This window comes from Balaenoptera acutorostrata, chromosome 15, assembly GCF_949987535.1.
Source record: "Balaenoptera acutorostrata chromosome 15, mBalAcu1.1, whole genome shotgun sequence".
NCBI classification, from domain to species: Eukaryota; Metazoa; Chordata; class Mammalia; order Artiodactyla; family Balaenopteridae; genus Balaenoptera; species Balaenoptera acutorostrata.
Window position 1 is genome coordinate 4,809,476 of NC_080078.1, and position 21,196 is coordinate 4,830,671.

General features: G+C 44.8%; 2 protein-coding genes across 7 annotated transcripts in view; both read left to right on the forward strand.

Moving 5' to 3' along the window:
- Positions 1 to 1,013: 1,013 nt before the first annotated feature.
- The window catches only part of LOC103007501 (small integral membrane protein 10-like protein 2A), a 54,515-nt gene continuing 34,332 nt past the window's right edge, over positions 1,014 to 21,196 (forward strand). For 3 of the 4 annotated variants that reach the window (XM_057529976.1, XM_057529978.1, XM_057529977.1), the window contains exon 1: positions 1,014 to 1,447. In XM_057529976.1, the coding sequence (XP_057385959.1) occupies positions 1,262 to 1,447 (186 nt within the window). In that variant the 5' untranslated portion in view covers positions 1,014 to 1,261. Of the gene's footprint in view, positions 1,448 to 14,904; positions 15,051 to 17,443; positions 17,530 to 21,196 lie in introns of those variants that run through there. The other variant, XM_007186739.2, reaches the window with a different exon arrangement.
- Positions 1,309 to 19,272, forward strand: FAM220A (family with sequence similarity 220 member A). 3 transcript variants are annotated; one of them, XM_007186738.2, is made up of 2 exons: positions 1,309 to 1,447; positions 17,444 to 19,272. In XM_007186738.2, the coding sequence occupies exon 2, from the start codon at positions 17,524 to 17,526 to the stop codon at positions 18,322 to 18,324; it is 801 nt and encodes a 266-aa protein (XP_007186800.2). In that variant the 5' UTR covers positions 1,309 to 1,447; positions 17,444 to 17,523; the 3' UTR covers positions 18,325 to 19,272. The 3 variants fall into 3 exon arrangements, with proteins under 3 accessions (XP_007186800.2, XP_057385958.1, XP_057385957.1); XM_057529975.1 differs by lacking the exon at positions 1,309 to 1,447 and adding an exon at positions 1,674 to 1,695; XM_057529974.1 differs by lacking the exon at positions 1,309 to 1,447 and adding an exon at positions 14,985 to 15,050.

The following is a 21,196-nucleotide window of genomic DNA, read 5'->3' on the forward strand; positions in this document are numbered from 1 at the left end:
GCGGAGCACAGGCTCTAGGTGCGCGGGCTTCAGTAGTTGTGGCATGTGGACTCAGTGGTTGTGGCTCGTGGGCTCTAGAGCTTAGGCCCAGTAGTTGTGGCGCACTGGCTTAGTTACTCTGCAGCACGTGAGATGTTCCCGGACCAGGGCTCGAACCCGTGTCCCCTGCACTGGCAGGCGGATTCTTAACCACTGCGCCACCAGGGAAGTCCCTTAAATGATTTTTAAAAACAATTATTATCACAAATCCATTTGGGACCAAAGGATTTTTAAATTTAAATACATTTAAATCCATCTTACACTGTTGCTTTCTATTGTCTCTTTCTTAAAAGACTTGACTTGTTTTTCATTTAACCAATGAAACTTTTTTCCCACTTGAAATAAATTCCCAGACTTTCTCTTGGGTGGGCTTAAGTAATGACATGAAATACTGTGTCTGAAACGAGAAACACAAACACGGCCCACAAATCTTTAATAGAAATCTATATGCTTAAGCAGGAATGTAAAAACTCACTGTAAAAAAAATCCCCTTAAAACCACAGAACACTAGAAGTTTTGAAAGTTCTAATATTTTTACTTTTTACATCAGAGACTTTATAATTAATATCATAATTATTAAAAGATTAAACTATATGTAAGTTGACACTGTAATCTACACGAGGAGTAAGTTCTACCTGTTGGCCCCAAGCTTTCCTTTTTTTCTTTTTTTAATTGTGGTAAGACACATAACACAAATTATATTCTAATAATTTTAAAGTTCAGCAGCATCAAATACATTCACGTCGTTGTGCCACCCTAAACCCACTGTTCAGCTCCTCAGCTCCTCCACTAGGGGGCGGAAGAACACAGCGCATCAGCCGGCCTCTTCGCACCACCTAGTCTACGCATGCGCTTCTCACCTGGGTAAGGTAAGCGGGGGCGGGGCCTGGGCGGAGCCTCGGGGCGGGGCCGGGGCACGCAGGCGCGGCGCGCGCATTGTGACGTCAGGTTGCGCGGCCGGGCTGGGACCTGGCCCCGGCTCGCTGAGGAGCTTCACCGAGCGTGACGCGCTGACTCCCCTCCCCGCGGACTCCCTTCCCCGCGGCCCGCCCGCCCGCCTCACCGCCGCCTCCTTCGCTCCTTCAGAGCGGGCCAGCGGCCGGGGCGGAGGCCCGGAGGCGTCGCGGCGCCGAGAGGGCGGGCGGGCGGGCTTCGGAGCGCCGGGAGGGCCGGGTCCGCGGCCGGTCGGTGCGCGGCGGGCGGGCGGCGGGCGCCGGTCTATATGGCGGCGGCTCTGTCGGGCCTGGCTGTCCGGCTGTCGCGCTCGGCCGCCGCCCGCTCCTATGGGGTCTTCTGCAAGGGGCTGACCCGCACGCTGCTCATTTTTTTCGACCTGGCCTGGCGCTTGCGCATCAACTTCCCCTACCTCTACATCGTGGCTTCCATGATGCTCAACGTCCGCCTGCAGGTGGGTGAGCCGCGCCCTCCCGGCCCCTGTCCCCCAACCCTCCCCGAGCGCCGGTCCGCCCAGCGCGGCCCGGCCCACCTCGCCCAGGACGATGAAGATGCCATCGGGAGCTGCCAAGCTGGATGCTGAATGTATGCCAAACGCCGTGCATTTCTCCCGCAACCCCACGGGGGAAAAACCCGCTGAGGTTATTGTTATCCCTGTTCCGCAAACGAGGCGGGGTGGGGACGTGGAGCGGCCTGCCTCGGGTAAGGGCCTGCGGCTGGGGCGTGGGGTCCGCGGCCAGGCAGGTGGATGCTGCCACGGGCGCCAAAGGCCCTGGTCCTGAAGAGAAAATTTTGCCCAGAAAATTGCAAATTCTGGGGCGCGGGGGTCGGGGGTGCGTTTATGGTTGACTTTTCTAGTTCCCAAACTTTACGAAGCTTTGAAAAGAATTAAAACTTAAGAGAGATGAATTAGTGTTAACCAGTGTTCCGCTGGAGGTATCTCATTTATCCTGGCGGGGGCGGGTGGTGGTGAAAGGAGTGGGAGTGATGAGAGAAAACGAGGTGGAAGGAGGTAGGCAAAGGTTCAGAGGCTCGAAACAGTTCAGGTGTGAAATAGTACACACACACACACACCACACACACCTAGCACCTTAGAGATCATCTTTGCTATAAATGATTGACATTTCTACATCCCTCAAATTCCAGATGCCTTTTTCTAGTGGAATGGAAAGTCATCAAATTGAGAATTATTCCTTTCCGAGTGTGTCATAGATGGCCGAGTGCTGAGCGTGTCTTGGATTCCGTTTTCACGTGGTGGAGTGTCTGCTGTGTGCCGGGCACGGGCTCTGCGATGGAGGGATGGGTCCCTGGCCGTCGAGAGCTTCCAGTCTGGCAGTACTGGGGTTACTCCCTGGTGTGCAAACTGAGGAAGCCTGAGCCGTAGGACTGCGCGGTATCGACATGGGCGGGGCAGGTGTTTTCCTTTTTCCCTTTGGTTTAGTTGTATCAGAATATAATTGTCTCTAAGCTTGAACTGTCAGGTTTTGGGTGCCTCTCCCTGGTGCTGGCAGGCCACATAAAACTTAAAACCCACTGTTGATCAAAATTGTGTTCAGGTGAGTTGGGATGAACCTGTCTCTCTATTTCAGGGTCCAAACTGAGATACTTTTATGTGAGCAGGGACTTGCAGCATCCTTAAGTGGTGCCTGATGAAAGGAGTAGAAAACTCGGATACCTTTGCGCAGGTGGTATCAGTGTGTAAAGAAGGGTGCTGGGAGTGCGGACTGGGATAAATCAGAAAGCCTGTGCTCTAGCCAGTTGTCACGAGCCAACTGTTGTTTGTCAGATATAGCAATTTACAAGAGAAATTGGAAATCCTGATTTTTAAATATCAACTTAAGAAAAAATAAACTGTGGGCAAAACAAAATATTTGACCCCAAGCTCCACTTTGGAAACTCTTGTTCTAGTGTTACATTTATAATTTGCAGTCGTCTGTAAAAATCACAAGAATGACTGTAAGGGAAAACCTACGTAATGTTGAAAATACCCAGTTTTGTACCATTAAAAAAAAAAAAATCAGCTTTCTCATATGCTCACTTAGCTATTTATGACCACTGCCCTAGTCCAAGCTACTATAATCACTCACCCGGACTATTGCAGGTGCCTCCATCTATTCTCCACAGGGCCCTTAGAGAAGTCTTTTAAAAATATAAATCAGATCGTGTCATGCCTCACAAAAAAACGGAAAACAAAAACTGCTTCCCATTGCATGTGGAATGCAGTTCACGTGTTTCTGTCCTGCAGATCCGATTTCTGTCCACCTTTCTAACCTCTCCCCTGGCCTGTTCCTTGCTTGCTATTGTTTCCCTTATTTTCCTGTCTACTCTTTGCATGCACCAACCCCCTTCTGGCCCCTGGGCACTTGCACTTGCTGTTCTTTCCACCTCAGTGCTCTTCCCTGGCTCTTTGAATGCGGATATATTCTCACACCCGGGTTCTCCTTTCAGAGGGGTCTTCTGGGGTCACCAAATAGGTATGATCTTGCAGCGTCTCTCTTTACTGCAAGAGTACTGAAGGCTTGTTTGTTTCATATCAATAAGGAGTGGAGGAGTCCATTTCTATAATGATGATGAGGGTTTCCAAATCTCTCAGTTGCTTGTTAAGGCAGGATAATCTCTGGAAAGGTTGTTCAAATACAGATTTCATAACAAGGAGTTTGCACTGCGATGATTGAGGGTAAGTGCATTTTAGAGGCGGAAAGTTGGCTCTGTGAGGAGTGGTGTGGGCAGTAGGGAGAGCTGGGTACACCAGGCTAATGGATGACTTGGTGGGCCTAATGTCAAGTCATCGTCCAGGTACAGCACAGCTTTAGGGAACTGGGGAATCTGGATGCTCTGGCTGTAGAGTGTGGGCTTTGTTGGTCAGTTCAGGGGTGAGTGGGAGGTGGGGAGGCCCAGACAAGGTGGTCGCCGGGTACCTTGGGGGAGGGCTGTCTGAGAACTACGTGAGGATTTTAGGTGTGATCTTGGGCTTGGATCAAGTGCAGCAGCAGCCTGTCGCATGCTGAGGGGGGCAGGGTGGGAGTCGGGGTGTCTCTTTACTGTAATATTTCCATCTGCTGCTTTAAACTCCCCTGCAGGTTTAGAGTTTCTGTTCATTGGTAGAAGATCATTAACTTACCTGACTTGAAGGTTTAATGATTCTGGCCTCTGGTAAAGAGAAGTGCAACAGGAAATAAGGCACAGGAAGGAGTAAGGGGACAGGCCAACTCACGGCCACATGCTTACTCAGGACACTCTGTCCATCTTCTTCCTTGCAGGGGTGCTGGAGGCTGTTTTGTGAGTAATAAGGAATAAAGGACTCTGTGTCCTACATGTTTACTCAGGACCCCCAAACCATCTGTCAGTAGGGTAGCCAGGCATTTTAAGGAGATTGATACCTCTTCTTCAATTTGAGAGTGATTAAATGAGAAAATAGATGCAAAGGGGCTTTGTAAACTGAGAAGGGCTATGATTTAAAAATACTGTTTGCAAGCAAGGCTTAATCTCCTAGAGTCATTAGCTTCCTACTTATTTATATATAATCTGAAATACAAGGCAGTGAAAAAAATGAGAATCCATACCCAATACTAAATGTAGTAAAAGGAAGATGAAAAAAAGTGCACTGAGAACCTGCTATAATTGAACAAGTTATGCCTACAACGTTTCAGTTACGTTGCCTGTGGAAAGAATCAAGTATCTTAGCCCCAGGTCACCTAGATTCGTGTAACCATTAAAAGAGGAGGCCTGAAAGAGAACAGCTGGAGAAGATGACATTATGAAGGTGAGGGATAGTTGTCAGACCAAGCTGTGGCCTTGGCTTTCTGAGCAGTCAGCCCCACGGCCCGACGCCGAGCCGGCCAGGCTGAGAACCTCTCTTGGCCCGTCCTCTGCGGCCCGTCTCCCTGTTTTGTTTCTAACTGCTCTTCTTCAGTCTCCTTTCTCCGAAGGACTTTCTAGATCCATAGCTCCATAGGTTTCAGTGTTCACCTATCACTTGAAAATCTATGTTCATTCCTTCCAACCAGGTAAAAAGAGTTGAGGAATGCATGCAGGGCTGGGGAAGCTGGGTGCTGTTCTAAATAGAGCATTCAGAGTGGGCCTCAGTGGTGAGCAGAACTTGAAGGGGATGAGGGCTTTAGCCACGGAGATGCCTGGCTTAGCAGAGTGTTTGGTTTCATGCAGAGAAGCCTTGAAGCCCGTGCGAGAGCTCTGCGTGTCCCAGGGCAGTGGGAGGTGGCCGGAGGCTGAGACTGAGAGGCTCGTGTGCCTTGGACTGCTAGGACGTTGTCCTTGACTGATTGAAATCATCTTATGGCCAGACAGTTTCAAAAAGTAGTAAAGATTCCAAGGCCCTGTTCCAAGGGTCGACTGCAGCTTGAAATGAGTTTTATTTTGTTGCTTGATCTACATCAAGCTCCTGGAAGAAAGTTGGAGGAAATTATAGACTATTAAGAAACATCATAAAAGCTTAAGAGGCAAAGTCAAAAGCATGAGCTCAGTTAAACGTAGGAGTTTGTTCTGGCTTCTGGGATATTGAACAGCTATATACTTTGAGATGGAAAATTCCAAACATAGGACACATAAAAATACCATGGAATCTTTCCTATCTTTCAAGGGAATTCATAATCATGGTTTTTCATAAACTTCTGAAAAAAGTTCCACCTATAAGAATAGGTTAAAGTAGATTTTGAAAAATTTTTAACCTGCATAAAATTCGAAAGAATAGTACAATGAACACCTGTATCCTTGACTCAAGTTTTTAAAAAGTCTTAGAAATAAATTCTCACATAATGGTTCAAGCAGATGTTAAAGTATATGAATTAGGTCTATATGTACTAATGCTAAAAGGTATCCACCAAATAAATATACAGTGAAGAAAAGCAAGTTTAAAAACCATCTAAGTAGTACCACATTTAAAAAATTTTTCATAAATACACTTGTCAATACCTAGAGCAGGGAGAAGCATTCCAGGACCAGGAGGCAGCCCTAACTCAGGAGAGAGCCTGGGCATTCCTCCTCACATGATCTATGCAGAAGGGCCAGTGTTTCTTCACCTCCACAGACTGGATGGCTTGTAAACAACAAACATTAATTTCTCGCAGTTCTGGAGGCCGAGAAGTCCAAGATCAAGGCACCAGTATGGTCAAGCTCTCTTGAGGGCCCTCCTGGTTCGTAGCCAGTGCCTTCTTGCTGTGTCCTCACATGGTAGAAGGGGCTAGGGATCTCTGTGGCATCTCTTTATAAGAACATTAATTGGGGCTTCCCTGGTGGCACAGTGATTAAGAATCCGCCTGCCAATGCAGGGGACACGGGTTTGAGCCCTGGTCCGGGAAGATCCCACATGGCCGTGGAGCAACTAAGCCCGTGCGCCACAACTACTGAGCCCGTGTGCCACAACTACTGAAGCCTGCGTGCCTAGAGCCCGTGCTCTGCAACAAGAGAAGCCACCGCAATGAGAAGCCCGCACACTGCAACGAAGAGTAGCCCCCACTCGCCGCAACTAGAGAAAGCTCGCGTGCAGTGACAAAGAGCCAACGCAGCCAAAAATAAATTTAAAAAAAATTAATCTCACCCACCTCCTAATACCATCATCTTTGGAGGTTAGGGGTTCAGCATATGAATTTTGGGGGGTTACAAACATTCAGACCGTAGCACCTCCTGATAGGTTTGTAAGATCCAATAGAAATGAATTGCTTTTAAACATAAGAACTAAAACTATAAAACTCTTAGAATGTAGGGGAAAATCTTCATGATACTGAATTTGGCAATGATTTCTTGCCAAAAGCACAGGCAACAAAAGAAAAAGATAAACTGCACTTTGTGAATATTAGACATTGGTGTATCAAAGGATACTATCAAAGAGGCAACTCACAGAATGGGAGAAAGTATAGTTGACCCTTGAAGAACACAGGTTTGAACCATGCAGGTCCACTAATACGCAGAATTTTTTCAGTAGTATATACTAACACTATGTGATCTGAGGTTGGTTGAATCTTCAGATGTGGAACTGCAAAGACGGAGGAACCACGTATAGGAAGGGTTGCTGTAAAGTTGTACTCAGATTTTCGACTGTGCGGAGGGTCAATGTCCCTAGCCCCCAAGTTGTTCAAGGGTCACCTGTATTTGCAAACCATATATCTGATATGGATTAATGTCCAAAATATGTAAAGAACTCTTACAACTCAACAACACGAAAAACCCAATCCAAAAATTGGCAAAGGACTTGAATAGCCATTTCTCCAAAGAAGATATATCAATGGCAAGTAAACCCAGGAAAAGATGGGCAATTGGAACATGTTTGTGGACAGCCAGTCCACCAACTATGGTGAGGCTCTGACCCATCATTATGATGACCTCTGAGCCCCAGCTTGCCCACTTCAGCCTTGTGGCCCCATGGGATGTCCAGAGGAGGGGCCCTGGTGGCCAGGCTCCTCTCCCCATACCAGCCCTGCAGGTTGTGGACACAGTGTCCCCCTGCCTCTGGGCTCTCACAGACCCACCCGGGTCAACTTCTCTCCCTGAGACTCGGCTCCTCCCATCTCTCCCCATCCCGCTCCAGGGACACTCATGGACCTGAAGGGTGAGTGACCACTCGTTTCTCACTGACAGAATCTCCCCACCCGGACCCAGGGACCTTCACGCCAGGCTTAGTCTCCAAGAGCCCTCACTAACTGCTCCAGTTCCAAATCTGAGCCCAGCCACGCAGGCTGAGAAACACTCCCCCTGCCCAGCCCTCGCCTGGCCTGGCACTGCCCCTAGGATGCCTCTCCTCTGCCAGGGCGGTAATAAAACCCAGTGCTCGGAGAGAAGAATTAGGGAACTGCAGATCAAAGCCACAACGAGATGCTACTTCACACCCGTTAGGTTGGCTATTATGGGGTGAGGGGGAGGGAAAGAACTGCGAGGATGTGGAGATTAAAACCCTTGTGCACTGTTGGTGGGAATGTAAAATGGTGCAGTTGCTATGGAAAACAGTTTGGCAAGTCCTCAGAAAGTTAAACATAGAATCATTGTATGATTCAGCAAGTTCACTGGTAGGTGTATACCCCAAAGATTTGAAAACAGGGGCTCAGGCACTTGTGCTCCAGTGTTCATAGCAGCACTATGGACAACAGTCAAAAAGTAGATACATCGGCTTCCCTGGTGGCGCAGTGGTTGAGAATCCGCCTGCCAGTGCAGGGGACATGGGTTCGAGCCCTGGTCCGGGAAGATCCCGCATGCCGCAGAGCAACTAAGTCCGTGCGCCACAACTACTGAGCCTGTACTCTAGAGCCCGCGAGCCACGGGTGCTGAAGCCCGCATGCCTAGAGCCCATGCTCCACAACAGGAGAAGCCACGGCGGTGAGAGGCCCGCGCACCGCGGTGAAGAGTAGCCCCCGCTCGCCACAACTAGAGAGGTGCCCATGTGCAGCAGCGAAGACCCAACACAGCCAAAAATAAATAAATAAAAAATAAAATAAAAAGTAGATACAATCCAAGTGTCCATCAACAGATGAGTGGATAAACAGAATGTTTTATACTTTCAATGCAAAATTATACATCTTTGAAAAGGAATAAAGTTCTTTTTTGGCTGTGCCGTGCGGCTTGCAGGATCTTAGTTCCCTGACCAGTGGTCGAACCTGTGCCCCCTGCAGTGGAAGAGAGGAGTCTTAACCACTGGACCACCAGGGAAGTCCCAGGAATAAAGTTCTGATACCTGCTACAGCTTGATGAACCTTAGGGACACTATTCGTAGAGACAGAATGTAGAAGGTGGTTGCCAGGGGCTGGAGGAGGGGGAATGGGAATTGTTTAATGGAAACATTTCTAGTTTGGAATGATGAAAAAGTTCTGGAGATGTGTGGTGGTGATGGATGGTAGATTTTATGTATATTTTACTGCAGTTTTTAATAAAGTACTAGAAAAGTGATTATGCTCTTGGTTGTTGTGGCAGTGTTAAGTTGCCATAGAAGTTTCTAAGAGCCTATTCTTAATTTTGTTGTTGTATGATCACAGTAACAAACTTGGGGGTGTGGCCAGGGTCCAGTGGCTTGTACATTTTTAAGGATTTTAGCTTACTCTGAGTGAAATGGGAAACATTTCACTGAGATGTGACCTAATCTGATTTGCTTTTATAAAGGATCATTTTTTTCTTCTTTTTTAAAAAAAAGGTTTATTTTTTCTTTTAAGGATCTTTTTTTTTTTTTTTTTCCCTGCACAGCATGGCTTGTGGAATCTTAGTTTGCCAACCAGGGATTGAACCCAAGCCCCAGCAGTGAAAGCACTGAGTCCTAACCACTGGACCACCAGGGAATTCTCTAAAGATCATATTTTTAAAAAACCTTTATTATGGGAATATTCAAATATACACAGAAGTGGAGTACAGATGTCCCTTGGTACCTGCAAGGGGTTGGTTTCAGGACCCCTGGGGATACCAAAATCCACGGATGCTCATATCTCTTGTATAAAACCGTGTAGTATTTGCATGTAACCTGTGTATATCCTCCCTTACACTTTAAATCATCTCTAGATTACTTTTAATACCTAATACAATGTAAATGCTATGTAAGTAGTTGTAAACACAACGTAAGTGCTATGTAAATAGTTGCTAGCACACAGCAAATTCAAGTTTTACTTTTTGGAACTTTCTGGAAATTTCCCCCCCCCCCCCAAAAAAAAATTCTGTTTTTTTCTATTTCCTCTTGGTTGAATCCTCAGATGCGGAACTTGCAGATATGGAGGGCCACCTGTAGTATAATGAACCCCATGTATCCATCACTTCTTTTCAGTAAGGATCAACTCTTTGCTAATCCTGTTTTATCTCTTCTCCCCAGTCCTGCACTGTGTCCATCTAATCACCTCACACCAGAGTATTTTAAATAAATCTCAGACAGAACAGATCACTTTTTTGGTTTGTTGCTTAGTTTTTACTTTGAAGTAATTTGACTTACAGAGGTTGCAAATCAGTGCAGAGAGTTCCCATAGACCCTTCCCCCAGCTTCCTCTAATGTTGACATCTTACTTGGCCAGAGTACAGGCATCAGAACTAAGAAGTTAATGTTGGTGTAATACTATTTGGATTTCACCAGTTTTTTCCACCAGTGAATTTTGTTTTGTCCCTGGACCCCACAGTGCATTTAGTTGCCATGACTTAGTCTCATCCAATCTGTAATTTCCTTAGTCTTGTCTTTTATGTCCGTCAGTTGTTTTTTCAACTTTTGGATGTTTTTCACTTTTTGGCCGTTATGAGTACATGCACATTCTACAGGCACACCTTAGGTATTGTGGGTTCGGTTCCAGACCACTGCAATAAAGCGGTTATCGTGCTAAAGCGAGTCACGTTAACTTTTTGGTTTCCCAGTGCATATAAAAGTTATGTTTACACTATACGGTAGTCTATTAAATGTGCAATAGCATTATGTCTAAAAAATGGACATACCTTAATTAAAAAATACTTGCTTGCCAAAAAGTGCCAACCATCATCTGAGCCTCCAGTGAGTCGTCATCATTTTTGCCGTAGTAACATCAGAGGTCACTGATCACAGACAACCATTACAAATATAATAGTAATGAAAAAGTTTGAAGTATTGCAGCAATTACCAAAATGTGCAGATACGAAGTGAGCAAATGCTGTTGGAAAAATGGCGCCAATAGACTTGCTCAATGCAGGGTTGCCATAAACCTTCAGTTTGTAAAAAACACTGCGAAATGTAATAAAGCGAGGTGTGCTTGTATAGATGTTGTGTGGGCATGTGTTTTCATTTCTCTTGTTTATGTACCTAGGGGTGGAATTGCTGGGTCATATAGTAACTCTGCATTCAGCCGTTTCAAAGAGATCACTCTTACTTCACGGTAAGAGTGGAGGGTGGAAGCAGGGAGACCCTTAGATTAACAGGAGAGGATGCTGGTGGCTTCTCAGGGCGCAGCAGGGGAGGTGATGGGAGGAGGTTGCACTGTGGGTGTATCTTGGGGTTCGAGCCAACAGGCTTGCCTGCCTTAAAGGCAGAGGTGGCGTGAGAGAAAAGCTCATTAGCGTCTCTTTGTGTGTGAACTATACATGTTCTTTACCCATTTTTCTGGTGGGTTGGTGGTGGGTTTCTTGGAGCCACCAAGAAACCCACCAACTTATCAGACACCTTATCAGTTGTCTGTGATAAGAGTTGAAATTTTTTTCCAGTTAGTATATTTTTGACTTTGCTTATAGTGTGTTTTGCCATACTGAAGTTTATGTAGTCAAATTTAACAGTCTTTTCTGACTTTTGGGTTTTGTCATAGTTAGAAAGGCCTTTCCAATGCTAAAGATATAAGGAATTCACCTGTTATTTATTCTGGTACTATTATATCATGTTTTACTTTTAAATGTAGAGTGTTGGAGTCTATCCTGGTATATGGTGTGTGATGTTGATCCAAACTGACCGTTCTCTGAACAGCACTGCCGAGAGAAACCTCGTGTGTGTGACATTCTTGTCCTTGTACGTACATTCACGAGAAAGCAAGTTTCGAGAAGACAGAGCCCTTTTTGTCTGCTTGGTGCACTGTCCTGATACCAGCGCCTAGAACAACGCCTGGCTTAGGGGCTCCGTGAACGCTCGCTGATTGAATCTGTAGCAAAAAATCATAGCTGTAGAATCCCAAAGGAAAGGTTATACTCATTTGTAAGTAATTTTTAAAGTCATTGCCAACTTGCCCTCCACGGAGGTGCTGCACTGTGTGTTCTCTCTGGCCATGCGGGGTCCCTCTGGTTGCTCCCCGTCCCCTGTGGCCACTCCAGCCTGGGCCTCGGCCTCCGCCTTTGTCCCCCACTGCAATGTGCGGGTCCGTGCTTAGGCCACTTCCGTGTTGCCATCCAGTGGTCACTTCTCTGTCCTCTGCTTTACAGACCCCCTCAGCAGCGTTTTGTCACTGGTTGCCTCTAATGCTCTTGCTGATAATGGTACTAATAGCAGCTGTTTCTTGGATGCCACAGGCTGCTGGTCAGAGAACAGGCTGGGTGCTTTCACATGAAGAGTCCTCACACATCCTGAGGAAAGAGGACACAGCCTAGCTCAGCCATCCTTCTCGCCTCTCGGCCCTTGGACGTGTGAGCACACCTTTGAGCCTCTGGGTGACCGAAGCAGGGGACAGGGTACTGGCCCGCAGGAGCCGCACAGCCAGCTTAGAGCACAGGTGTGATTTGGACGCGCTCAGTGGTTTGCAGCAGGAAGTTGGTGCCTGTGGTCTGCTTCCTGTGCTTATGATTCAGTGTAACGCAGAGATGACCCAGCCCTTCCTATTTCTCATCCTCTAAACTGTGTAGCAACTTGAGCAGTTTGTTGCTCAGCTTGTGTGTATCAGCTGCCTCCTCAGACTGATGTTCCAGTGCTGAGCTCGGCGATGGTCAGGTCTGCTAATGCTCACCTCTGAGAGCTGTGAGTGTGTGGTATCACTGATATGTGGGGCCTAAACATAACACAAATGAATGTACATGCAAAGCAGAGACCGACTCACAGATACAGAAAACAAACTGGTGGTTACCAAGGGGGGGGTGCAAATTAGGGGTATGGGATTAACAAATACAAATGATGTATCAGAAGATAAGCAACAAGGATATATTGTATAGCCATCATCTTGTAATAACTTTTAATGGAGTATCATCTGTAAAAATACTGAATCAATATGCTGTACACCTGAAATTAATATAATATTGTAAATCAACTATACTTCAATTTTAAAAAAAGGCCGTGAAGCCAGGTGGCCTTGGAGCGCGTTTGTGAGCTGTCACCAGGCAGGACCCCCTTCAAGCCCATTGTTGTCTAACCTGGCCGGGCAGCCCCTGCTTGATTAGCTGTGTCCGCGCCCCCAGCCCCGCGCCGGCCCGCTTTGGGAATAGCCTTGCCAGCTGGCTTTTGGGAGCACAGAGGCTGGGATATTTTTAGTTTCCAGAGCAATGGTGTCCAGCCCATCACGTCCCTGAGGCCATTAATAGCTCAGGTTAGGGAAGGTAAGGTGTCGGCCGTCCAAGAGGGCACAGCTGCCTAACTGGTCAGGCCTGTTGTCACGCAGCAGGTCAGCTGCCTCCACAGGTGGGGACTCTGGGGGGAGAGACTGCTCCTGTCCGCCCCGAGGGTCGCGGACACAGCAGGGAAGCTCGTCTCCCTGCACACCTCACCCGCTCTGGCCTCTGTGGTTCCATCTTCGACCTGTGTCGTTCTGTGAGGGGCGGGGGGAGGCACCTGTCGGGAGGTACAGAGGTTACGTTCAGGATTTACTCCCAGTCCCGCACTTTGTTCTGCCTGAATCGTACTGTCTTGAATTTCAGAACAGACTTCCCTCATTCTGGGGCAGGGAGGGGGTGTGTCAGTTTTTGTGGATATGTTCATTTTGTGGATATGGTTTGCCGTAATTTATGCTGCTTATTATTTTGTAGACTTAACATGGGCCTTGAGGGGTGGGAAATGATGAGAGAGCTGGGGCCGAGGATGGTTAGTTATATAATTGTGCGTATTTTATTTGGTATGATATAGTGTGCCAAAATGTATGTATTCAAAAGTATAGTGAGAATAAACCACAAAAAATATTTCACAGATGACTGCATGTTTGGAAATTACTTGAAAATTATTTCTGGCTCTCAAAATATAAGTAATGTGTGTAACTGTCTAATATCAAAAGAGGTGGCTGGTTGAGGGCTCAGAGCCAAAATGTTTTACTGACCTACTGAAGTATTTTTGTTAAGATAATTGAATACATAGTTTATTACTGCATTTACTAAAGAGCTAGGAGATCTTCAGTAAGCAGTTTATTCTATCATTATTAAATACGTGATTATCATTATTGAATGTATGATTACATTAATAGTATCTTATTCAAAATATTTTAACACAATTCTGGCAACACTTCATCTTTCTGAATGGTACTAAGTCCTCATACAAGGACATAATAAAAGTAGTTAGAAACTAATTTTCCTGAGAGTTGGCCCACATTAAGTGACCTGTTTTTCTTAAGAATTTTTTTTAAACCTATTCTAATATGTATTAAAAATATATTTAGGAATGCTTCCATTTCAGGAAAATGTTCATTCTTAGTACATTACAGATCAGTAAAATAGATGTAAGGTTTAAAATAACATGCTTTGGAGAGTTAATTTGAGAGAACTGTCAAGAGAAGTTAATTAGGTTTGACTTGGTAAACTTTGAAAGTGTTTGTTTTGATTTGTAGCCGGAATTGCACCTCTTAAAAGTACAAGTGTAACTATGTGTGATGATGGATGTTGACTTGTTGTGGTGATCATTTTGCAATATATACAAATATCGGCTTACTGTGTTGTACACCTGAAATTAATACATTTTATGTCAGTTATATCTCAATTTAAAAAAAAGAATTGCACCTTATGTTTGCATATGGCTTCATACTGCTCAAATATATTTGTATCAGTTGTTATATGGAATAATGGTCACACTTGTACAGATAAAAAGTTTTGAGCATGCCCTGTGGAGATATGTATATCTCCACGGTATAAATAAGTATATATATACTATTTTTATAAACTATGTATTTTGCTCTACCAAAATATGGTATATATTATAAAACATAGAAAAAGTTACAAGGGGAACAAGGTAAAAATGAACTAGGCAAGGATGTTCTGATATTTTCTCCCATGCTCCTTGAGTTGGGGGTACCCCACTTTAACAGCCGCTGGCCTAGTGGAGTGAGTGAAGAGCTCTTCAGAGTTTACCTGACGCTAACTTAGTCGTTTGTGCAGGAAACGTATGTAACCGCCCTCTTATTGAAGCACTCAGTGCAATTGGTGTCTGCGACCCTGGGTTTTCCCGAGGCGCTTTGAGTCTCCCTCCTTAGTGGCTTTGGTGGGCCCCTCGCCCGTCTGGTCTTTAGATCCTGGAGACCCCTGCCTTCTGTACCTCTGTCTTCTCTCTTGACCTGTTATACCGGGCCGTCATTTTATCTGCCTCCCCAGAGCTGGCGACTTCTGAGTCCAGGTCCGCAGCTCTTGAGGTGAAGGATTTACTGACCCACCTGCTCGCCAGAGCCCCGCAGCCCAACTCTGCTGCCCAGTCTGAGCGCCTTCCCTGCCTTCCAGACCTGCTCTCCTCCCCCTTTGCGGTTAGTAACACCTTCACTACCCAGAACTGAAAGTCAAGAAACCTGCGGGGCATCTCACCTTCTTCTACACCTAGTCAGTCACCAACTTAAAAAAGATTCTTCAGTTTCTCTCTCCTCTTTACTCTCACAGGCTTACTTCCTTTTTTCCCCTGCAGTATTAGAATAGCCTCCTAATTGGTCTGTTTAAGGTGATTCCTTTCCAGTCTAGCCACCACACTGCAGCCGGAGAAATTAATCTAAAAAGCAAATCTAGCCATCATTTCCTGGCTGAAAATTCCTCAGTGGCCCTCCATCACCTGCTGGATGAAGCCCAGCTCCTTAGGACGGTGGCCCGGGCCTCGCACTGTCGGCCCCTGCTCCTCAGTGGCTCCGCAGCCCCATGGCTTAGCCCTCTTTGCTTTCTCCCTCAGCCTCCAATAATACTTACCTGCTGTGTTTTCTTCCCAGTGTACTCTCTTTAAATTTTAAAAAACTTACACAGTCATAAAGCTTAATGAGTCTCCTGGTGCCACGAGATTAGTTAAGGGAAACAGCAGTTTCCTGTCTCCCATTTCTCCATCCAGCCGACCGCTTGCAGCTACAGCTGGTTCTCTTAGTGTTTACTTCTCTGTCTGTAAATCGCACGCTCCTAGTGTTGCTTCTTAACTTTTCATTTTTTGAGTTAGTCTTTGTCTTACTGTGGAAGAAGAGTCAGACGCAGCTGTCTTCTACCTGAACCCACATTTCCATCCCTCCTCCTTCCAAAAAGAGTTACTACGTTTTAGTTAGGTTGCTGTTCCTTAGGCTAGCCTCTTAGAAAAATTACTGAATGCAAAGTATGTATTTTTTAAGTTGAAACATTTATCGATGTTCTCTCGAGGTATGCTTCTTTTTAAAGGAACATGTGTCAGACACTTTTTAAAAGTCATCAGTTAAGTAGGGAACTAGTAAGATGTTATAATCAGTGTAAAGCAGAATTTAGACAAAACACATACATATAATCAGGAATGCTAAAGTGAATTTACAAATAGATGTAAAACTGGTCAATGTGCATAGGGCAGTAATCCGTTGCATTCCTCTGGACAATATTAATTTCCATTTCTTTGGACAGGAAATCACTTGCCTTCCTCTTAAGTTTTCTACAACTTAAGAGCTGTGAAGCATCAAAGAGAAAGTTGTGGAGCCTTGTTAAATTAGATAACACAGAGGATGCACTAGACAGCACACCCAGTAATGTTGTTTTTTGGGTCCATTTCAAAGCCTTTCACAGTTTTTCCTACATCTTCCCCATTTGGAGCATAATGTCACGGAAAGATTATTCTTGGTCACAGAAAAAAGGCTGGTCTCAGTAGGTGTGTAGGTGCCTCAGGATCAGTGACCGCATGGGCCACCTCGAGTTTGCTCTTGAACAACCGGTGGAGTCACAGGTCAACTTCTGTCCAGAAGTTTTCATGTGGAGTCTGAGAGTGGGGAACTAAGCCCAAGAAGCTTTCTCCACCATATTTTTACCTGCAGTACATAAAAATCTGGGTGAATTCTTCTCTTATGGAGGCTCCAAAATTTGCTGAGATTCCTGACCAGCCAGCGAGTGATCTGAGGCTGGAATCTTGGATCCCAGGACCCCTCCAGGCTGGTTTTCCTGGGAGGGCTTTGTAGACATCGGATCCATAAGTAAAGTTGCCCTTGATTCCTTAAAAGTGGCTTGTTGTGCCTGAGTCACTGAGACTCATTCTCAAATAGGATGCTTTGGTAAGACCTTGGTTGCCTAATTGTGTCATCCAATTTATCCCGGTTAAAGGGAGGACAGATTTTTTTTTTTTAATTTTATTTATTTTTGGCTGCGTTGGGTCTTCGTTGCTGCGTGCAGGCTTTCTCTGGTTGTGGAGAGTGGGGCTACTCTTCGTTGCGGTGCATGGGCTCTAGGCATGTGGGCTTCAGTAGTTGCGACACATGGGCTCAGTAGTTGCAACCTGTGGGCTCAGTAGTTGTGGCTCTTGGGCTTAGTTGCTCCACGGTATGTGGGATCATCCCGGACCAGGGATCGAACCCGTGTCTCTTATTTGCAGGTGGATTCTTAACCACTGTGCCACCAGGGAAGCCCCCAGGAGGACAGATTTTTATCGAACCTACAGGAATAACTATATTGCCACGAAAAGTGCAGAGCCTCAGAATGTATACTTTTATTATTTTTAAGTATTTTTAGGAAACACTGCATTAGTAAACTACTGTTCTTTTTGTTGTGGTTTCTAATTGGTAGGTTGGTACATTGATATCCTGTTTTCTATCACAGTGTAGGTATCCTTGGTACCGGAGACTGTCAAAGAGATCTTTGTATTTGTTGGGAAATAGCTGTGTGTGGACTCTCTTAAGACCCTGTCTTCATTATTACACTTTAATTTGTTGGTCTTTTCCAGGTTCATATTGAGATCCATTGAAGGCCTTCCGTGGACTGACAGGCGTGTCCTGGGGCTCAGGGTGTCAGAGAACACACAGCATGAGGGACGGAAAGGGGACTCTCAGCACCTGCCTCGCAGAAGAGAAGGGAGCAGGCGATGACTCGGACAAACTACTGTCCAGAGAACTGTTGTATAAGAGAATGCAGGAGGAGAGTGCTTGCCCATCAGATATAACTTCCAGGATGAATAAGCCTGCGGTTGATGTAAATGGAAATTCACAAAATGAGGAATTATCACTGGAAATGAAAAATGATCTGAGTGAGGTCAGCCTCTTGCTTCACGATGGCAACAGAGTGCTTCCATATCTGCAAGAACCAATACGAAGAAATTCAGCTTCAGCAGCTGCTCAGAGCAAGGCTGTGGATCTGTTCTTTGCTCCCACAGAAGAGCGTTTTGCTGGGGCATCCTGTGGCGTCGGGGGAGCTCAGGGGAGGGACTGGCTGGGAGGAGGGCCCAGGGCCACTGACAGCCACGGAGGACAGAGCCACAGGGGAAAGCCTTGGGGGTCAGGACTACCGTGCCATCAAAAATGGTTGGAAATGGGGATTTCTGAGGATGAACCACCATGTGCTTTTCTGGAGAAGCTGGACTCTGTGTCGGAACCCTCTTGCCTGCGTTCCGTCCTGTCTGCACTGCTGCACGCACATCCCCACATGTTCGTGAAAGATGAGACAAAATGTGTTTTCCCTGGCCGTTCAAAGCCCATGTTTTCAGAGCAAAGAGTAGAATACAAGAAAATGCTTTCACGTGTAAAAAGTACCTCAGATGATCTGCAGGAAACACTGGCGTTACTGGCTCTACAAGCTTCTGAATTAGCAAATCTCTTATGCCATAGTTAAGGTACAGGCAGAACAATAAAAATAGATTAATTTAAAAAGTTGTCCTAGAATGATTTCTTTTGCATTAAGTCTGGATGCACAGGGTGCAGCCATGAAGCTCCTGCTTTGGTTTGTATGACCAGACATACTTAAAGTCAGTGGAATTTAAACTCATGGAAAGCTGGTTGATGCGGAAGGAAATTTTTGAGTTTTAAATTGTGCTTGAAAGACACTTAGAATTGGGAAGCCGTGTCAAGGAGAATATTGATATATCCTATATAAATATCAGATTAGAATCAAAAGATTTAACAAAGTTTTTAATTTACCTTCACCCATCCTAAAGGGCTACTGTCCCAGATACTGTCTCTCTAGACTGTCTCTGACCATCTAATGGAAATAGATATTTGTAAAGTTGACTCTGAGCCAGGCTGAGTTGATGGTAAGCTGTTACCATTTCTGCATTTTGCAGAATGAGCAAAATCTGATTTCTTTTCTCACATCCCTTTCCTTCCACTTGACATGCAATTTAAATGGAGGCCCTACGGTGAAAGTTGCAATATTAACCTTACCTTTAGATAACGCTTTCTCAAGCTAGGAACCCTAGCAGTGTTACTCAGAATAAATAATGAGCTTGAGCCTGTCTGCCGGGGCTCAGTTATAGAGAAAAATCAAGCATTTCCCTTAGAGAAGGTTTCCAGTTTCTAGGAGTCGAGGTATCTCTTAACACTAAGATTTTTTTCTGAGAGAACACCTTTTGTTGTGTGTTGATCACTTTGATAAAAGGCATTTTAGAGTGTAAGTTTTTAAAGAGTCCGAAAGTAAGGCTTAACCATTTTCGGAATTATTGATTGCATCTATCAGTTTATATTGTGTGCTAAATTACTATGCCGTGTGCTATTTTAATGTTTTGGGGAAATGAAAAATAAAACCTGTTCTTTAGCATAATAAATGTCTTATTTTACGTGTGTAGTCTTGGTTCCCCTTGTCTTCATTATTAATGCTGCCCTCCTCATACGCAAGTCTTTTAGCACAAAGTCATTTGCTGATTTAGAAGATTGGAAGCAGAGAATGAAAAGCATTACGTCAAGTTACGTTGGAACTCAACTCTCACTTTCCTCCCCGGATGTAACGGAATGCTGTATTGTGCTCCCTGGTTAAGGGGGGGTGCGCTCAGAGAGCCCCAAAGTGAGAACCCTTGTGGAAAAAACGATCTCTAGCCGGTCTAAAAGGACACCGACTTGACTGAACGATTAAAGCCCTGGTTAGTGGACACTCCATCTAGGGGTCACCCGTGGGTGGTGAAACGAGATGACACATTTCAGTGTTTCAGAATGGGAACTGTTTTCTTGTCAACACCTTCTCCCTGCCTCCCCCCCTGTTTGTTTTAAACTCAGTCTGCTACTTTGAGATGGAACTTTCTATGACTCATCAACTGTTTTTTTTATTTTGCTTTGTAAATTCCAAGTCTGTAAATTTTCAACCAGTTGGAAACAACAAATACAGAATTTCCTGCTTAGCATTAACTAAATTAACTTGAAGTGTTTTCATATGGTTATATCAGAATAAGGTGTGTTTTTTCTAAAAGCTTTGTGGAAAAGCTCACAATAACTTTTTTTTTTACATTAACTTTTAATACACTTATACTAAGCTGAAATTTTTCCCTTTGGTGCTATATTGGTTCCAGTTGTGTCTGAAGGTGGCCTCTCCTGTGGAAAGTTCTGGGGTAGAGAGGTGATGATAGCTATCGTGTATGAAGTTTCATGACTGTGAAAGAAGGCCTTCTATAAACATTTTAATTTTTGAAGCAATTAGTAGAGAAATAAGATATTCTTTTGAATAAATTGTTTCCATGATTGAATTATAAAGGGGATCACTCATTTGAAATATTTTAAGTTGTATCATTTTGGCAATGAAAACTAAGGGAAGCCTGTTTTAAAAGTTCTGACATTTATATGCATTTTCTTCTTTTTTGCCTTTATGGATTCTGTTCTTAAAGATTGAACAGCACAATCACTTTAAATTTAGAAACAGTGTATAGCACAAAATCTTGGACTCGGTTATTCTTATTTGGAAATCATAAAATCTTTTTTTTTTTAAACATTAGAATGAATGTTGAGATCTTGAAGTGATTATGAAGTTGCAAGCCTATAGAGAATAAAAAATTAAGAAACTCTTGCGTTTAAATCGATCATTCTTTACGTGACTTGATTTTATAGCTAGGAAGCAAGACGTATTTTGGAGCTTGGCATGTGTATTCTAAAATGCATATAGACCATTTACTATAATTTCACAGAGAGTAAGAAATGTGGGGACTTCCCTGGCAGTCCAGTGGATAAGACTCTGTGCTTTCACTGCTGAAGGCCCAGTTTTGCTCTCTGGTTGGGGAACTAGGATCCCACAAGCCTCTCGGCATGCCAAAAAAAAAAAAAAAAATGTGCTATAAGATTCTTTTTGCACTTTACCATAGATAACTTTTAAATTCTTCTTAAACTTTCCAAGGAGAAGAAATAGAATTAATGGATCTCCTAAACCATATGAACTCAGAGCTGGAAATGGCCTTTAAACACCAGCCAGTGCTGGAAGCTTTGAAACACACCTCATCCAAGTGATAATCTGTACATTCAATGTAACCATTTGAAGTTAGAGGCCTAAATAAGATTTCACAGGATGGTTGCTTCTACTTGGCTCTCCTTTGCTTCCAAAATGTTACCTCTTTTTTCCAATTTTATGGAAACTTGGATGAATTGGATCCATTTAAAAAAAAGCATCTCTGGACTTGCCTGGTGGCACAGTAGTTAAGAATCCGCCTGCCAATGTGGGGGACACGGGTTTGAGTCCTGGTCCGGGAAGATCCCACATGCCGCGGAGCAACTAAGCCCATGCGCCACAACTA